This window comes from Oncorhynchus clarkii, chromosome 5, assembly GCF_045791955.1.
Source record: "Oncorhynchus clarkii lewisi isolate Uvic-CL-2024 chromosome 5, UVic_Ocla_1.0, whole genome shotgun sequence".
Taxonomy (NCBI): Eukaryota; Metazoa; Chordata; class Actinopteri; order Salmoniformes; family Salmonidae; genus Oncorhynchus; species Oncorhynchus clarkii.
In genome coordinates this window covers 10208330-10228210 of record NC_092151.1, presented here as the reverse complement: position 1 = coordinate 10228210, position 19881 = coordinate 10208330, and the positions used below count along the sequence as shown (strand labels likewise).

The following is a 19881-nucleotide window of genomic DNA, read 5'->3' as shown; positions in this document are numbered from 1 at the left end:
GAGCGGCGGCGATATGAGGAGGCAAGTCAGCGAAGCAGGCACGAGAGGCAGCCCCCCAATTTTTTTGGGGGGGTGGCACACAGGGAGATTGGCATAGTCGGAGGTTAGACCTGAGCCAACTCCCTGTGCTTACCGTGGGGAGCATGTGACGGGTCAGGCACTGTGTTATGGGGTGATGCGCACGGTTTCTCGAGTGAGCATTCACAGGCCGGTGTGCTCTGTGCCAACGTCCCGCATTTGGAAGTGGGCATCCAGCCAGAACAGGTTGTGCCAGCTCTGCGCTCGAAACTGCCAGTGAGCCTTCACGGCCCAGTGTATCCGATGCCTGCCCCACGCACCAGTTCTCCTGTGTGTCTCTCCAGCCTGGTGAGTCCTGTGCCTGCACCCAGGTAGAAGCCTCCAGTGATGATCCATGGCACGAAGCCTCCAGTGATGATCCATGGCAAGAAGCCTCCAGTGATGATCCATGGCACTAAGCCTCCAGTGATGATCCATGGCACGAAGCCTCCAGTGATGATCCATGGCACGAAGCCTCCAGTGATGATCCATGGCACGAAGCCTCCAGTGATGATCCATGGCACGAAGCCTCCAGTGATGATCCATGGCACGAAGCCTCCAGTGATGATCCATGGCACGAAGCCTCCAGTGATGATCCATGGCAAGAAGCCTCCAGTGATGATCCATGGCAAGAAGCCTCCAGTGATGATCCATGGCAAGAAGCCTCCGGTGATGATCCAGGGCACGAAGCCTCCAGTGAGGTGTCATGGCACGAAGCCTCCAACGACGGCTTCCAGTCTGGAGCCTCCAGCGACGGCCTCCAGTCTGGAGCCTCCAGCGAGGGTGCCCAGTCCGGGGCCCGCAGCGAGGGTGCCCCATCCGGGGCCCGCAACGAGGGTCCCCGCAGCAGAGGTGCCACCAAAGTGCGGTGAGCCAGTGGTGGAGCGGGGTCTGCGTCCCGCACCTGAGCCGCCACCGCGGATAGATGCCCACCCAGACCCTCCCCTATAGGTTCAGGTTTTGCGGCCGGAGTCCGCACCTTTGGGGGAGGAGGGGGTTACTGTCACGCCCTGACCTTAGAGAGCCTTTTTATGTCTCTATTTGGTTTGGTCAGGGTGTGATATGGGTTGGGCATTCTATGTTTTGTTTTCTATGATTTTGTGTTTCTATGTTTTGACTGGGTATGGTTCTCAATCAGGGACAGCTGTCTATCATTGTCTCTGATTGGGAACCATACTTAGGTAGCCCTTTTTCCCTCCTTTCGTTGTGGGTAGTTAACTTTGTTTGTGGCACTAATGCCCTGTAAGCTTCACTGTTGTTTTTTGTTGTTTTGTTGACGACATTTTGAAGTAAAAAGGAAAATGTACGCTCACCACGCTGCACCTTGGTCTTCTTCCAGCAGCGGCCGTGACAGGAAGTGCTCATCAGGATGGGGAAAGCACGTTTCTGACCACACAGTGTGCTTTGAAATCAACAACAAAGGGCAGCAAGGGTAGACAGTCACTGAGAGGAATGACGTGAATACATGTGGTCATCCAGATAGGAAGAAATGTAGAACAGAAGGCCTGTCTTTTGGTTTACCTGGCCGCCCCGTCACAAAAGGTGCTTGAGGTCACCAGATTAAGGCGAATGATACTGTGGAGGCCAGTGCAGGCTGTGAAGCAGCACTGGATGAGGGGAGCCAACAAGATGCGGTGGTGGATCCGGTGACGGCTGCCCCCTCTGCCTAGGAACAGGCAACAGTAGTACCTCAATGGTGAAGGCTTTTAAGACCCCCAGGGGAGGAGCAGGAGTCCTATTGACCCCTGGCAAGGTGTCAGCTGAAGACACCCGGACTGAAGACTGCAGAGCCACAGCGGCAGATATCATTATAGTGACCTAAACATTGATATTACGAAATTCATTATTATGTCTCTCATAAACATATAAGTTACATTGTCATGTTTATTTAGTATGTTCACTGTATAAAGTTCTTAAGAAGTTGAAGCACCCGTTGAATAAATTAAAATAAAGGTAAATGAACACAAATGCATCAAGGTAACCTGCCTAAATTAATATCGCCCCGTAGCACTCACATCATTAATTCTAAGGTATTAACATGGTCCACACAGTTGTGAAAAAGGCATGACAACGCCTAGACTGTTCTCACTGCTACCGCACAGCAAGCGGTACCAGTGCACCAGGTCTGGAACCAACAGGACCCTGAAAAGATACACCCCAAGCCATAAGACTGCTACCGCTTACACATAGACTGGTACCCACACACATAACATGCTCACACACACACACACACACACACACACACACTTTCACACTCACCACATACACTGCTGCCACAGCTCAGTCTATTGTCTATCCTGTTGCCTAGTCACTTTACCCCTACCTACATGTAGATAGCTACCTCAATGACCTCGTACCCCTGCACATCGACACAGTACCGGTACTCCCTGTATATAGCCATGTTACTTTTACTCGTTATTGTTATTCATTATTTATTGTGTATTTATTCCTCATGTGACTATTTATATTTTATATGTTTTCTCTTTAACTCTGCATTGCTGGAAAAGGACCCGTCAGTAAGCATTTCATTGTTAGTCAACACCTGTTGTTTACAAAGCATGTGACAAATAACGTTTCATTTGATTCTACCCTGTCAATGATCAAACGATGACACCTTTGTAAGCCTCAATGACCAAAGCAACCCTGGTATAAATTACCATGAGTGAGGAGGTGTGTGGGCATGTTTCATGTGTTCAGGCCCACGTGAGCAGGACGTGTAGAAGCTACAGGAAGTCTGAGTGGCTATGAATAGCGCTTGGTGATGGATTGAATCCACATTGACAGGAAATTGTTTTCTCCCCAGGGCTCAAAGATTCACTCTGCTCTCTGTTTTTTAGAAAGAAAATAACCTGCTTGCCCAACTACCGGTTTCAGGGAAAACAAACTTTTTTTTTGCTGAGTTTGCACGCTCAAAATCACAGTCTGAAATGGTCCATATTCAAGAGTTTCTGATTGTTATATCAAGATAGCTCGGCATTGACTTTCATGTTTGTGGAGATAATGTTTTGGGGGGGAATTTTATACAGAATTTTTTACAACAGAACACTGAATAAGGAGTACTCATCTATGTGATGTATTTGACACCAATCCCTGAATACCATGCACTACAGGTCATAATAGCACATACTAGTCATACATAAAATCATTTGGTGTAACCTACATGTAATGTACTCTGAATCAAGAAGAACAATCCCTTTATATCAAGAGGAAAACCATATCAACGGTTTCATTTGAGGGCTGATATTTTCAACAATGTACATGACATGAATACAGTGTAGGGAAAAATACTGTATTTCCAAATAAGAATGTACTTCACATGATGTTGGTCTGTGTTGAAGCCTTCAAGCCCAATAGTTATTTGCTGTTAGGATCTTAAACTCAATTGTGCCATTATATAACTTGAATAACAAAAGATAGATTCAGGGGGACATGCAATTTGCAGGTTCACAAAGCTGACACTCTGCCCAGACCAATGATTGCCCTAGAAAAAGAGGAACACACTGAACTGGTTGGTCATGGCCAGAGACGTCCCTAGTACTTTGGGACAATCTCTGCAGTTTATACTGATAAGTAAATATCAGAACAGAATACTAATGTATTCAAAAGACAAGTAATTATTTTACTAGTTATACGTTCTGTTTTTTTTTCATTTATGTAGGCCTTACCATATAACAACAATAAGAATCCTATCCATCTTTATTCAAAGTATTTATGTATTCAATGTAGACTTATATTTGTTTTGAAACTTCCAGTTAGTAGGCCTAATTTCCCATCCGTTTACAACCTTTACAAGCACGTGTTCATTAAGTGTTTCTTGTTTTCTATTGGTTGAGATTATTGGTGGCCAATAGACATGTGTTGTTACTGCGCCAAATAGCTCATTTTAAATAGAGCTGTGTTGTTTAAACAGGCAGCACAATTCTGATATTTTGCATAATTTTTGCAATTAGTGCAAAAACGCTCAGAATTGAGTTGCCTGTGTAAATGCAGCATTCTTGTGTCAGTTTTGTGTTGTGTTTCATGTATTTTAACCTGAGTGTTCCCTGTGTGTGTTTTCAGCTACCAATGGTTTGTAGTTAGGTATGGTTTAACTTTCTCTGCAGTTTTTTTAAATACATCTAAAATAAAACTAATAACTTTATTTCGATTCATCATTTTAAGCGTTTTGAGGTGGTATCACATGCTGCCTGAAACAGGAGTCACGTATCATTTATTGTCAATCTTATTTTGAGAGATTTGGAATTTGCGTAAAGTTGCGCAAAATACGCCAACTGAAGCGCCTTTTACGGTCGAATGTAAACACCACGGTTCTCTCGCTCCTCCCTCCCGACCATCCCCCAATGCCCTCCACTCCCTCTTCATAGAACCTAATAAGTGATAAACTCCGGGACTGAAAATGGCGACGGCGGGGAGCCGGACCTCGTCGTCGGGAATATACGAGTCGAATAACAGCACAAACGTTGAAAGCTGTCTTCAAGGAAATTCAAGCACCCCTAGTCTTCCAAGCAGTCACGGTAAGGCGAAGAGTAGTACAGGGGAAAACTCACAATGGAGACGTAAAGATCTACGCAAAGTCCGAAGTGTGGATCTGGATAAACCTGAGTCGCTGCTCCTATCTCCTGAGACTGGGACGGCTCCGATATCCGCGCAGCTTCACTTCTTGTCCATTTCCTCGCCTGGTGCGGTCCAGGCTACTTTATTACAGAAAACACCCCACATTCAGCAGAGCAACTCACTAACTGATCACCCTCTCTCGGATAAAACGACTAATAGTTTGTCTACAGCCGCTCAGGAATTGTTGAAAACTTCTTTCAAAAACAGCAGCGACCATCTCAGTCCGGATAATGGTGCAACCGTAACTTCAATAGAAGTTAATACTACACAAAATAGGTAAGCTGTACATACAAGATTGACTCTCACTGCATGGATTGTTTGATAATCGTTATACTTTTTATCTTGTTGGTTGGATTCTGTCAGTTGCAGAGTTCTATATTAATTTGTGAGATTTCCTCATCTTGGCGCACGTTTCTATCAGTTTTTGAAACTTGCAATAGCGATTTATGAAATGCAAGTGCGTGTTTACTGTAAGCATTGCTTTTATGACAAAACGTTTTTATTGGTTTATAAATAATTAGTTAATAATGGTTCTGGGTCTTTTATGTAGGCTTTTTCAAAAGCATATGTCAAAATATCAAAGACAAGAGAATTCAAGGTCGGTAATTGTCCAACTGGTATCAAATTGTAATTGTCACATGCTCCGAATACAACAGGTGTAGTAGACCTTACCGTGAAATGCTTACTTACAAGCTCTCATGTAGAAGGACCATTTGTGTAGGCTATGTGTATTTTGGAAGTAGAGGCTAAAGTGTCTATTTACAGATGTGCCACGGTCAGCAGCACTAGGTTGCACTACCAATAGGTTTTCTGAGAGTAAGACATTTCAATGTCATCACGGTACACACAGAAAAACATAGCTAATGTTTTAACGGAATTGTTTATTATTAAAAAGTTAATTGTGAAAGAAATTCTGTGTGACAACCTTTACAGTAGGTCAAGTGCTTTAAGCAGGTATCCCGTTCTGCTGTTTTTCCATTTATAGAACATCCTTTATGCAATGTTCTTCAATTCAAATGAATTTGTCCTGTGTACTGTGATCACACACAGTTCTGTGACGGTTGCTATTAAAAATCAGCCAACTTCTATACATTTCCTTTTGTGAGTAGTGTTTAACAATCAACATCTTAGTGTCCATTATTTTTATTTAACCTTTATTTAACTAGGCAAGTCAGTTAAGAACAAATTCTTATTCACAATGACGGTCTACCGGGAAACAGTGGGTTAACTGCCTTGTTCAGGGGCAGAACAACAGATTTTTACCTTGTCAGCTCAGGGATTCGATCCACCAACCTTCTAACCGCTAGGCTACCTGGTTCATGGTGGGGTGGGTATTCTCCTAAACTAACATGGAATTGTTTTAAGATGGTCATACCATGGCTCATTTAGCTATTTGATTTATAATTTTAGGACCCCTGTAAGTGTCAAACAAAATATTTAAAATGCTTTTGATAAAATATTGAATTTGGCCTTTATTGCTATAGCCCATAGAAATGAATTGAATAACACATTCATAAATGGCAAAACAAGACACTCATAAGGATTTGAAGTGTCTGTCCTATGTCTAGGAGATATAAGAAAGCTCAGCAATTATTTTTGTTTTTTGGACACTCATTTTTACCACCATCGTGTTCGTGAGAGTCTTCCCTTTCCATAGTGGAGTCATATTAGTTTGGACGCTACAGACAGAAGATCACATATTGGCGGTACCAACTTCAGACAAGTCCTGTGGGGATTGTACAGCAGAATGGAGGACACCATTGTGGTGGTCATAGTTAGTAGGCCAAACCATTCAGATGTTAGACATTTTTCGTGATGTCCCCTGGTCTGACAAACAGCGCTGTTAAAACTAGCAGATTTTGATGGAGATTTTTGTATTATGTTAAATAGATTGCTGCACGGGTGCATCAATAGACTCTTAAGGGTTAATGAGTGACATAGGCGTATTAACAGGCAGCCCAATTCTGATATTTTCAGATCTTTTCACATCAGCTCTTTTTCAGAGCTGAACTGATTGGTCAAAAGACCTATTAGTGAAAAAAATATATCAGACTTGGGCTTCCTTTCTCAACACAGCCATATAATGCAAAGATCAGCCCGGGATGAATGACAGCTTTTTAGAAAGGAAAGATTGTGAGATGAGAATTTGTTGCAACATGAGACATTGGCTTTTGGAACGGTACAGATAATGAAAGATGAATAGGACGTTGAAAGCTAAAGAAATGGATGGAAAGAGAGCTGGATCCCATTGTGGTGTTTCTTGTCCGGGATAATGGGCTAAGGCAAACCATCAGTATCCCCTCACCGCACAAAGGTAAAATTCCAACAAACTCAACTCCACTGTTGGACCTCAGAGGCCCAAGCCCTTTTCTGCACACAATAGTTTCCCGGTTGAACTTTAGTCTTCTCTCTACTGATCCTTGGGCCAATGAAATATAGAGACAATAATGAATGTTAAGTATATATTATACCCTTTTTTTCATTTAGTAGAGCAAGACATCATAAGCCAAACCCATAATTGGCATGTTTTATTTAGTGAGGCATCATTGTGTCAATAGCTTGCAGGGACTTGCATTACAGAAAGCATAGCAGTAAACACAATCCCATATCAGATATTTTATTACACTTAAAAGCTGAAGAAGTTGAGGGAAATATCTTAGTCATGGGTTTGTCAGAGTTTGCATAGATATGCACTACATGACCAAAAGTGTGTGGACATCTGCTCATCGAACATCTCATTACGAAATCATGGGCATTAATATGGAGTTGGTTCCCCATTGCTGTTATAACAGCCTCCACTCCTCTGGGAAGGCTTTCCACTAGATGTTGGAACATTGCTGTGGGGACTTGCTTCCTTTCAGCCACAAGAGCATTCGTGAGTTTGGGCACTGATGTTGGGTGATTAGGCCTGGCTCACAGTCAGTGTTCCAATTCATCCCAAAGGTGTTCGATGGGCTCTGCAGGACAGTCAAGTTCTTCCACACCGATCTCGACAAACCATTTCTGTATGGACCTCGCTTTGTGCACAGGAGCATTGTCATGCTGAAACAGGAAAGGGAGTTCCCCAAACTGTTGCCATAAAGTTGGAAGCACAGAATCGCCTAGAATGTCATTGTATGTGGTAGCGTTCAGATTTCCCTCCACTGGAACTAAGGGGCCTAGCCCGAACAATGGAAAAACAGCCCCAGACCAATATTCCTCATCCACCAAACTTTACACTTGGCACAATGCATTGCGGAAAGTAGCGTTCTCTTGGCATCTGCCAAACCCAGATTAGTCTGTCGAACTCGGCAATGGAAACCAATTTCATGAAGCTCCTGACGAACAGTTATTGTGCTGACGTTGCTTCCAGAGGCAGTTTGGAACTCGGTAGTGAGTGTTGCAACTGGCGTCCCGTTCTGTGAGCTTGTGTGGCCTACTGCTTCGCGGCTGAGCCGTTGTTGCTCCTAGACCCTTCCACTTCACAATAACAGCGCTTACAGTTTACCGAGGCAGCTCTAGCAGGGCAGAAATTTGACTAACTGACTTGCTGGAAAGGTGCCATCATATGACAGTGACACGTTGAAAGTCACTGAGCTCTTCAGTAAGGCCATTATACTGCCAGTGTTTGTCGATAGAGATTGCATAGATGTGTGCTCGAATTGTATACACCTGTCAGCAACGGGTGTGGCTGAATCCACTAATTTGTAGGGGTGTTCACATACTTTTGTGTATATAGTGTAGTTTCAATATTAGACATAATTAGGCTAATGCTCAGGCAAATGCCTTCAGGCTTCCACATCCTATTGAAATGCTCTAGCTGGACATGTTGTGTGCTTTCAAGGACGGCTGGTGTGTTGTACTCCACCCCAGCACTCATATTGTATAATCTACATTGTGATTTTGAGTCAGATAAAGCGAAATGCCTCGGTTTGCGTCTGCAAACTGAATCACTCACTGAAATGTTGCCTCAGGAATATCAAAGAGTTTTGTGGAGCTATTCGTAGCTGTTTTGTCCTCCCTGAACAACCCTTGCTGGTAGAAGATGAGCCATCCGACAGGTGTTGCCGACGTTTCAAAAAGCAGGTGTGTTAAGTCAGAACCTCGTTGACTACTCGTAAACTACAGTTGTCTTACTGATGAGAGATCAAAAGAGAATTTAGTCAAACGTCTCTTTCTCCTCTGGCTGACACAGTTTCTTAGGATGTAAATAATTCAAAGGCATGGATTGCTTCTTCCCTTGCTATCTACAGTGACGGTTACACATTAAGGTCAGGTGTTTCTTTGAAGTCTATTCGTATGCTTCACACTAACTACAGGGAAGACTCGATTGGGCACACTGAATGTCTCATGTCTCGCAAGGTCCCTTATTTAAAGATGCACTATGCAGAAATCGCTCCGCCATTTCCTGGTTGCAAAAATTCTAATAGTTCACTTAATTTCAAGTTTGTGACAGAACCAAGCAATATTTAGTGTAGAGAATCATTGTGCCATCTAAACCACTGTGAAGTATATTTTCCATAACCAAAACTATTGTTTTCAGCTATTTGAAGCTGGTGTACAAGAAGCAAAAACAAAATTTAAGAACCGAAGCATAGAAATAGTGCACATAGAACATATCTACCGCTTCTTAGACTTGCTTTCAATGAGACTGAATGATCTATAACTCACATTTCTATGTGAGTTTTGGTCGGGTCACCCAAAAAAGTTCCATATTGCAGCTTTAATTCATAGAGGTCTAATCAAAGTTAGTATTTGAGGGAGATGATGTAATGGTAGGTACGATACATTATGTGGCCGACCTTTTTTGGAGAAGTTTCATGGCTTCGCCATGTATGTTGATTTATTCATCCAGTTGGTGCCCTACATATCCTGTCTACATTTTGAGGTTGAGGTCTAATGGAAGAGAGACTATCACTTGCACTGCCTCGGGCCAGAACATCCCCCAACCGCGTCCTCAACCGGTCACTCAAACAAGAAAAGCTGCACCTCCATTGGCTTTTCGTCCATATTTTCTCAGCTTGGCCATTTTAAGTTATTGGAGCTCTTGCTTGGCTCTGTGGTATGTTTACAATGAAACTGGACACAATTGACCAGGGCCTTCACCTCAACTGACCAGTTGGCACTTGAAAGGCTGATCGTAGTGGAACCTGACTATTGTGCTTTTTGCTTCTGAAGGACAGAAGTTTCCGTTGGAAAAGAAGAAGCTGGTATGTGGCCAATGGGTGTTCCCTACCCACGGGGTCGCAATTAATTTGTTTGCATTTCCAGCGGATGTGGCAGGAGTTCTGACGTTGTGGTTTACAGTAGACCGACAGTCTGATGCAGGATAAGATATGCCCTCCCCTGGAAAAGTGTATGCCCTACCATCATGTGTCCAAGCACTCTGCGTTGCGTCGTGCGTAAGGACTTAAATATACCACCGCTGTCATCCAGTCAGCATTCAGGGCTCGACTAAAGTAGCCTATATCTTGTACTGTGGTTGTCGTTTTGATTAGTGTTTGTACACCTCGTTTAAACTCCTCATAACCTTGGCTGGTAGCTTGTATTCTTAACTGCACAAACCCCTTGCTATTATCGGCAGTCTCATCAGACCAGAGGTAATTTGTGAAGCACACTTCCTTTGGACTACACCCCTTCCAAAAATCACCAAGTAGACATTTCTGGGGGAAAAAAGACAAAATCCCCTCTGCACATTGCTTAGGATCCATAATTGAGAGTTTCCTGAAGTAATTTCATCTCACATTTTATTTAGCTGATGCTGTTCAGGGCTTAGGTTTCAAACACAGCTTGACTCAATTGTCAAGCTGGTGGCGATATGGAAGATTTCAATAAATATTTGGGCTTAAGTCGTGTTTGTCTTCAGTTGTTTTCAGCCTGGGGGGGGGGGGGGCATCATGTCATTAACATCTTGTTATCCTGTCATCGTGATAGAATGAGTCATCGTGGCTCCAACACTGGGATGGTCACTGAACAGCTGGGGGGAGCGGCTGTTTTGGAGTCAGATTAGTAGCTGGTTAACATCTGGATGCCCAATGACTCCATGGGTGAAGTAGAGGGAAAGCCTATGAAGAACAAACCCCATGGCCCTTCAAAGAGTATGACCTCACGTCATCTCAAAGACTGTGGGTGTCAGTGAAGTCATATGGAAAAAGGATACCAGCATGGGTGTGATTTCTAGAAAGAGCTGCAAATGTTCACTTCAGACTGTTAACCTATACATAATGTCAGGTCAATGCTCATCAACCAAAGTTCTAGATAGGGCTGGGATGGTACCAGTGTTGCGATATGTTATCCATGTCAGAAATGAAAACCCGATGCAGATCCAGCTCTTTGGTCCTTTAAAAACCTGCGGTATATAAAATATTGTGTGTTATAGCTTGGAAAATAAATACATGTGACTCAGGATGACAACACAATGTTTGTTTGTTTCCAACTGTTTTCCTAAAGAAGTTACATCCGCTTCGTGTTTTGTTTCCTTGCCACAATACTAAGGAGTATGGTGATACTGGTGTCGTCCCGGCGCTAGTTCTAGATCTTCCAAAGTCATGAAACGTCGTGGAGAGTGGTCCTATGGATCAGTTTCTTATCGTATGTTGTTAACGTCAGCTCCTTTGACATTGACCAGACCAGAGGATCTTCTCTGTACACGCTTACTGTCCAGTGTTCAATGCAGGGTCGGCAAGTAGCGTTTGAGTGTAAAATGAGGCACTTTACTTCTTGGGGATAGTATGGAGCCGTTGGAGTCGAGGGGAGCCACCGATCTCCTCCCACTGAATCACATGACTACTGCTGAGTGCTTTGATCTGGTCATCCAGAACTGGTTTGACCGCAGCTCCTATGTCCACTGCCAACTCCACCATCAAGGTATGTTAAAAGGCGCTATGTTTATGTTTTGTGGAGGAGATGGCCGCAGACAGATCGGTTTTCAATGACTCAGCGTAGCTTTCAACATTTTTAGTTTTTACTGAATCATTTTAATCCAAGGATTGGGATTTTCCAGACAGATTTTTTTTGCAGAGAGGATTGGTTTTACTAGTATTTCTTTGACAAATATTCGCATTCAATATATTGCCCTGTTTACACTTCTTCTTCTAGTATCTAGTGGGAAACACGTCTGTTTTTCAGGGTTTGATTCAGAGATGTTCTAACCTCTACATTTTATAGTGATGGATGTGACATTTTTTTTAATCACACAAACAACGCAACTTTGAGTCAGACACTTATTGAAAAGTAGCTCTGAAAGTAGCTCTCACCGTTATCCATTCCATAAAACTCCTGGCCAAGGTTCAAGACGTGCCTGGGTAAATGCAGAGCAATGGCAATGTTTATAACGAGCATAAGACTGGAGCAGCCCGAAGCATCTGAAATGCACTGTTGCTAGGCAGACCAGGGGCTGGAATGCTCTCAAATTCTATTCTTCACATGGGGGGGGGGGGGGGGGGGGGGGGGGGGGGTCAGAAGCCAGCTTTTGTCTTTCTCCACTCTCCAACTCGTTCTGAAAAAGCCTAATGCTATTTGTGATAATTGGTATATGATTTAAGACGGGGGAGCCAATACTACTGTGTTCACTGAAAACACATGTCTCACGCTCGACGTGTGCGGCGCTACAGCATCATCAGCATGAACGACTATTGCTGGATAATGTTTGACTGTGGTTTTGGAACAGAAGGGATGTTCTTAGAAGCCTATGTTAATGTATAATCTTTTAAATGGATTTGGGGGCAAATGTTTTTCGTTTTAATGGCTATCTTTTAACCAAGACCTTACCTGATAGCCGTTGGGTTTCCGATGGTAATGTTTTGTTGAGAGAGAGAGCGGCCTAGTTGTAGGTCTGTTTTCTATGGCCCTGCCCCAGTGGGTTGTGGGTTGGCCCTGGACTCCAGAGGGTTGGAGGCTGAGTTTGACTGTTTTGTCTAACCAGCCTGCCTGGGCCTCTCCACGTTCACCAGAACTGGCTGTTTAAAGCCCGGGGTTAGCTCAACACTCAGAGCTGGAGGCCGCTAACAAAAGGCCCGGATATTTCCATCCCCATTAGGCGTGTGAGCAGGCCTAGGGGTCCCCTCCCAGATTCTGTTTAGTTAGCAGCAGGACGAGGCAAGCTGGAGATTACATGTGAAAAGTAAACACATGGGTCCCTGCCTAATCAGGGCCAGATTACCAGTTAAAACAACGGGTCTCCTGCAGGCCCTCCATATATGCATTCAACACACAGCCAACATACACACAGACATCGACGTGTACACACACACACACTTTCACATGACATGTTCTGAAAACAGACCTCCAAAAATCATATGTCGCTAACACTACACACGACTTCAAAGTTAAAGCAGCAAGTAAGTATACACTGAACAAAAATATAAACGCAACATGTAAAGTATTGGTCCCATGTTTCATGAGCTGAAATAAAGGTCCCAGAAATTGTCCACACGCACAAAGCTTATTTCGCTTCAATTTTGAGCACAAATTTGTTTACATCCCTGTTAGTGAGCATTTTCTCCTTTGCCAAGATAATCCATCCACCTCACAGGTCTGGCATATCAAGAAGCTGATTAAACAGCATGACCAGTACACAGGTGCACCTTGTGCTGGGGACAAAAGGCCACTCTAAAATGTACAGTTTTGTACACACCACACAATGCCACATATCTCTCAAGTTTTGAGGGAGCGTGCAACTGGCATGGTGACTGCAGGAATGTTCACCAGATTTGTTGCCAGAGAATTTAATGTTAATTCCTCTACCATGAGTATTTCCGTCTGTAATAAAGCTTTTTAGGGAAAGCCTCATTCTGATTGGTTAGATCAGGGCCTAATTTATTTATTTCAATAGACTGATTTCCTTCTATGAGCCGTAACTCTGTAAAGTTGTTGAAATTGTTGCATGATGTGTTATATTATTGTTGTGTTCTAGAGGCTTACAGGGGGGAGAAGGGCAGTCTTGAATGCTGATAAAGAATGCATGGCTTGTAGTTTTGGTTTAATATTTTCCAGAAGGTGGGGTCAAGGACAGCTAAATATTGGCCAGTGCCTCTGACGATTAGCTGCCAAGCTCCTAACAACATTCTGTTCATGTATTGCTCCACTTCTTTCTTCTGCTGATGTGCTAATGTATAGTGGCAGAGAAACAAACAAGTTGTGCAATCTCTGTTTCTCCCAAAGCAGTTTATATGTCCATTTATGCATTGTATGAGGACCTTGCTTTGAATTTGCTGTGTTATAATAACGTCCCCTGGCTGGCATGTTCAGCTCGGGCGGCCCTCCCATTTGTTACAGTCAAAGCTGTTTTTGGAAGGGCTTAGAAATGTTTACTTAGCCACGCCTTTCTTCCACCGTGCGTTCATCCGGGCAGCTGCCTTGGCCTCCACACACTCCCCTAGGGTCACTGTTCCACACTTGTTTTCCTTTTTTGTCTTTCTTTGTGCTTTTCAGGTCAAGTTGTTTTTGTTTCAAGCCATGTTTCCTCAAGCAGCTGAAAACGCTGGCTTGTGCCTGGCTGAATGCAGCCATATTCACATTTTTGCCCTCATCGGAGTATCCCTGCCCTTCGACCACAGAGATGGTAGCACTTTTCTTCAACTATCCACGAGCCAGTTTGAATGAGTCTCGGAAGAGATTACGTCAGTGGAGGCTGCTGAGGGGAAGGACGGAACTGAGCGAATGGACTGGCATCAAACACATGGAAACCATGTGTTTGGCGCATTTGATACCATTCCACAGATTCCGCTTCAGCCATAACCATGTGCCTATTCTCCCCAATTAAGGTGTCACCAACCTCCTGTGGACTACATGTGTTGTCGGAGGCTCTTGTTAGCATCTCGTGATCTTGAAGGTCAGGAATCTGTCTGACCCCCCCCCCCATGACGGTCAGGAACCTGTCTGACCCCTCCTCCCGTGACGGTCAGGAACCTGTCTGACCCCCCCCCCCCCTCCCGTGACGGTCAGGAACCTGTCTGACCCCCTCCCGTGACGGTCAGGAACCTGTCTGACCCCCTCCCGTGACGGTCAGGAACCTGTCTGACCCCCCCCTCCCGTGACGGTCAGGAACCTGTCTGACCCCCCCCTCCCGTGACGGTCAGGAACCTGTCTGACCCCCCTCCTGTGACGGTCAGGAACCTGTCTGACCCCCCCCCCCTCCCGTGACGGTCAGGAACCTGTCTGACCCCCCCCCCCCCCCCCTCCCGTGACGGTCAGGAACCTGTCTGACCCCCCCCCCCTCCCGTGACGGTCAGCTCCACAGCTTTCGTACAACATGCTGATCTGACGTCACTGATGTGATTCGTTTGCTCTGTTTTAATGTCTCCAGGCTCAGACTTAAAGTTGTGGCCAAAGCTCACCTTTCCTGGAACTAACTGTCAAAATGCCAACGCTGAAAGCAACGTCCAACTGATATTTTGCAATGATGTTCTTAGTTAGGCACAAGGGCTATTTGATCACCGAATAAAAATACTTCAGCGCCATGTATCTATAAAAGTATGAGCTAAATGTGATTGCATGAAAATATCCAAGGCAGGAATAGCCAGATGCACTTTCTAGTGTCCTAGACGTCGCCAAAAAACATAATGGATGGAGAGAACTAGGCAGTTCTACTACAGTGCCAACTTTGCATATTTCTTGCGTGCGCTCTCTCTCTCTCTCTCTCCTTCACTCCCTACCTGTCAGTGGTGCACGAGGAGAGGCCATGCATGTGATTCTCTGGGCAGATTTGGACTCTAGTCGCTTTCACGTGACTGGGGAGGGCCCGCAGAAACCCTGTGAATTGCGCTGCTGCTGTTGCCTCTGCTCACAGTGGGGACGGATGAGTTGAGCAAGAGAGAACGTAAGAAAGAGGGATATTTAGAGGGAGGGGGGGTGCAGACCCCTGCCACCCTTGACCTGAGAGGGGCTCCCATGGGCTTCTAGCTTTTTGTGTTAAGAATTATTACATTTTTTTTAGGGGAGAGGTGCTTTCATCGTGTACCCACTATCGGCCATGTGTGATTCATGGTATCCCCCCCCCCCCCCCCCCCCCCCGTGGGTCCGTGTGATTCATGGTGTGGGTCCGTGTGATTCATGGTGTACCCCCCCGTGGGTCCGTGTGATTCATGGTGTACCCCCCCGCGGGTCGTGTGATTCATGGTGTTACCCCCCCGTGGGTCCGTGTGATTCATGGTGTACCCCCCCCCCCCCGTGGGTCCGTGTGATTCATGGTGTACCCCCCCCCCCGTGGGTCCGTGTGATTCATGGTGTACCCCCCCCTGTGGGTCCGTGTGATTCATGGTATCCCCCCTGTGGGTCCGTGTGATTCATAGTGTTACCCCCCCGTGGGTCCGTGTGATTCATAGTGTTACCCCCCCGTGGGTCCGTGTGATTCATGGTATACCCCCCCCATGGGTCCGTGTGATTCATGGTATCCCCCCGTGGGTCCGTGTGATTCATGGTGTACCCCCCCTGTGGGTCCGTGTGATTCATGGTATACCCCCCCGTGGGTCCGTGTGATTCATGGTATACCCCCCCGTGGGTCCGTGTGATTCATGGTATCCCCCCCGTGGGTCCGTGTGATTCATGGTGTACCCCCCTGTGGGTCCGTGTGATTCATGGTGTACCCCCCCAGTGGGGCCGTGTGGTTTAAGGTGTCAGCTTGCATCACCAGCGAAAGATCCTGCTGTGTACGAAGACAGCGGCTCCAAACATCATCTCTGATGATCTCTGCTCATGACTGCAGCAGCCAGTATCTCAGGCAAAGTCATGGACAGTTCATGAACTATATTCTACAGACTCCCATGCTAGCTACACTGCTGTCCATCTCCAGCCTAAGAGTACTCTAACTGTAATATCCTAGGCAACAGGGTCCTAGGCAACAGTGTCCTAGAGCAGTGCTGGGGCTGGAAAGGGCACCACCTTGGTTTAACTTGCTGAGACTGTGATACTACCACACTTGGATGTGAAGATTGTAAACGGTCGACGCATGGGCTGTTTTTACGGTATGAGCAATGTGTCATTTTGAGTTGGACTGGAAATATTCTTCTGTAAACCTGATATAACAGCTGGCCAGATGGTTGGAGAGTTACGGTCAAAGTCGGACCATTAAACACAAAAGTCCAATAAGAAAACGACAATAAAAAACCTCCTTTTGATATTCGCAGAACACTGCATGTGTTTTTACGAACTTTGTTCCACTTGTGTCTGGTGAAAATATTGATTAACTTGGGTAAATCACCTGTGTCTAAGTTTCCACTCAACTCTATGTTCTGAGACAGCAGAGTGAATATTTAACACCTTCCTTTGCCTACTTCAACTCCAGTGGGAAAGAGCGATACCCAGTCAGTTGTACAACTGAAATGTGTCTTCCTCCATTTAACCCAACCCCTCTGAATCCGAGAGGTAGGTGGGGTTAGGGGGGGGGGTGCCTTAAATGACATCCACGTCTTCGGTGCCCGGAGACTTGCTGCAGAGGAAGTTATGATGCTTCTCATTAACCCAAGGTTAATTTTAAAGACAATTTCACAAACAAAACATAACACCCAAATACATAAATACATTGTTTTTGAACACTTTAGACCAAGGTTGGCCTCCAGTACAGGTTTCTATGGTGGTTGTGTTTATCTTTGTCTAGAATGTTCCGGAGACCTTGAGATTTTGCATCTTTTAGCATCGGAGAAGTAACATCAGTTGAGAGATCTGATGGTGTCATGGCTCATAGTTGTCAGATGCTTGGATTTCTGTGTATTCTATGTCATCAGGAGCCTCATTGAATGATTTTCCAGGGAATGGCTACTTTTCATAGAACCTCTCTTCGTGGCTGCCGTAGGGATGTGTTCCATACCTGCATTTGACAAGTGCGTTGGGATTGGCCAAGCCACGGTTGAAAAGGGAGAGCGATATTAAGCTCACCGCTCCTCCTAAAACCAGTGTTCATCCTGCCTCACCGCTCCTCCTAAAACCAGTGTTCATCCTGCCTCACCGCTCCTCCTAAAACCAGTGGTCATCCTGTCTCATGATTCCCCCTTTTCTCCTCCTCCCCGGAGGCCATGCTCCACTTCCAGCATGTTGGCCAGTGGGACATTAATGGGGAGTGTGCTCGTTGGGGCACTGTGCACAATCGCACTGACATGCTGGGGGGGAGCCCTGGGGGCGGGGGACACCTCATCCACATCAATTCTCACCAAGCAACCAAGTCTTTTCAGCTCCATGACGATTCATGCTGCAGAAGTTACGTTTTTTTTTTTCTCCCTGAAAGTAAATTTATTTTATCATCACTGAAAGTAGTCTAGTTTGGGATGAGGACGTGGTGTGTGTGAGAGGCACCAGCAGTACTATTGGTCTGGTTTGTGGCTTGATGAGAGCTGAGGGCTCCCGGGAGAGGTTAATGGGGCTTCCCCTGCTCAGAGGGAAGATGGGGAGATGGTGGGGTCCTGACCTCCTCCAAATACCCCCATCACAGTGGGGGCCAAGCGCTCTGAATAACTCTGGGTGGGAGGAATTTCTCTGCATTCCACCTACATTCCATAGCCAAGCAGTGGGCACTGAACTAAACGACACGCACACACATTGTTCACACACATGCACACAACACTCCCACTTGCCATCAGCAACTGCTATAGTGGTATGAAACAAACTGATTGTGTAGCTACTTTTGTGACTTTAAATTGTTTATCAGACATGTGTATATAGCAGGTGAGACCATGGCATGTTGCCTCTACTAGCACTAGGCCTAAATTCAGCACTAGGCCTAAATTCAGCACTAGGCCTAAATTCAGATGACCTGCAAAAAAATATCTCTATTCAGACATGTCCTGTTTTGGAAGGTATCTGGTAAGATTCATTTGAATGAGTAGACTCGAGCAGGATGCCATTAGAGGTCAAGAAAATGTTATGGTAATGCAGGAAGACTGGTACGAACATGTTTAAACGAGTCTTCCTCCGTAGGCCAAAATTCTAATGTGGAGAATGTGAAAACCTAGTGCGTTTACATACATCCTGTATGTGATCATCACACGTTATTATGAACTAGATAGACATTTCAAAGTCAGGGCATCCCAGCTTTAGTCCAAAGTTTGATAGATTTCTACTCTTTTATTTGTTTTAAATAAAAGCTAGAGAACTTCGCTACCAAAATGTTGGCAAATTAACTTAATTGCTATTAAATTGGTAGACCTGCCATTGTTCAAACGTAATTGGGCATGAACTCTCAACTGTGAATTGAACATGTTTTCTTGTCCAGTGACGCGATACTGAAGTTTTCCATCTAGGGATGTTCAATTGCCGTGAACTATTTCCCAGAAATGACCTTATTGGACAGAGGCACACCTCCCAAAAGGGCGCTCTGAATGGTACACCAGAGTCCAGTTTCCTGTGTTGCGTAACATTCGTCATTAACTTTTATCTCTTACATGGTGACCCAGTTATCCTCCAATCAGGAATGGGATTTGGACTTAAACCTCTTCAGGCAAGCAAACCAAACAGCAGGTTGGAGAGGGACAAAGCGAGAGTCTGTGCAGATGTCCTGCCACACAGGTCCTGTGTGACTCAGTTGGGAGAGCATGGCACCAGGGTTGCGGGTTCAATTCCCATGGGGGGGGGGGGGGACCAGTACGAAAATGTATGCACTCATTACTGTAAGTCGCTCTGGAAAATAGTTTCTGCTAAATGTCTCGAATGTTAAATATAATGTCCAACTGACTCTCTGATCCGACATCATCTTTATGGTTAGGGTCTTCATAGTGGTGGCTGTGTTTGTTACCTCTTTAGAAATTAAAAATCAACTCATGTGACTACCAATGGTATTTCTACCCAATGACACCACCACTGTCTGTGGTTTAACAAAAAAAAGCTCACAGGCAGAGAAAGCTGATTTCCTTTCTTTGCATCGGGCTGCTATTGAGGCTCTGATATAGTCTTTCCTCTTCCTTTCTGACCAACCCTTTATCTGAATTGACAGGTGGAGGTGGATGGTTTCAAACCGTCAACTTGCGAAATGCATATTTTCTACATCTTGCGAAACATCCCAGGTCGTGCCGTTGTTTTATCCCCCCCCCCCCCCCCCCCCCGCCTGCCCACATTATCTGAAACCGAAATGGGGAACTTCTCCTCTTGGTGGACCAGTTTCCGACCGTCCGGCACATGTGGCGGATATCTGCTCGGAATCTAATTTCTCCTCTCCGACCATAAGCTGCTGGTTTGTTTGCTTGCCTGAGAGGAAGTTCACGCCAAAGACGCAGAAACTTCAGCACAACTAGTGACGTGTCCCTT

The 19881-nt window shown here is 45.2% G+C and overlaps 1 protein-coding gene across 2 annotated transcripts in view; it reads left to right on the top strand.

Annotated features, from left to right (window-relative positions):
• Positions 1 to 4447: 4447 nt before the first annotated feature.
• LOC139408322 (mitogen-activated protein kinase kinase kinase 1, E3 ubiquitin protein ligase) overlaps positions 4448 to 19881 on the top strand; it is a 55625-nt gene continuing 40191 nt past the window's right edge. For both annotated transcript variants that reach the window (XM_071152070.1, XM_071152069.1), the window contains exon 1: positions 4448 to 4947. In XM_071152070.1, coding sequence (XP_071008171.1) covers positions 4454 to 4947 — 494 coding nt within the window. In that variant the 5' untranslated portion in view covers positions 4448 to 4453. The remainder of the gene's footprint in view (positions 4948 to 19881) is intronic.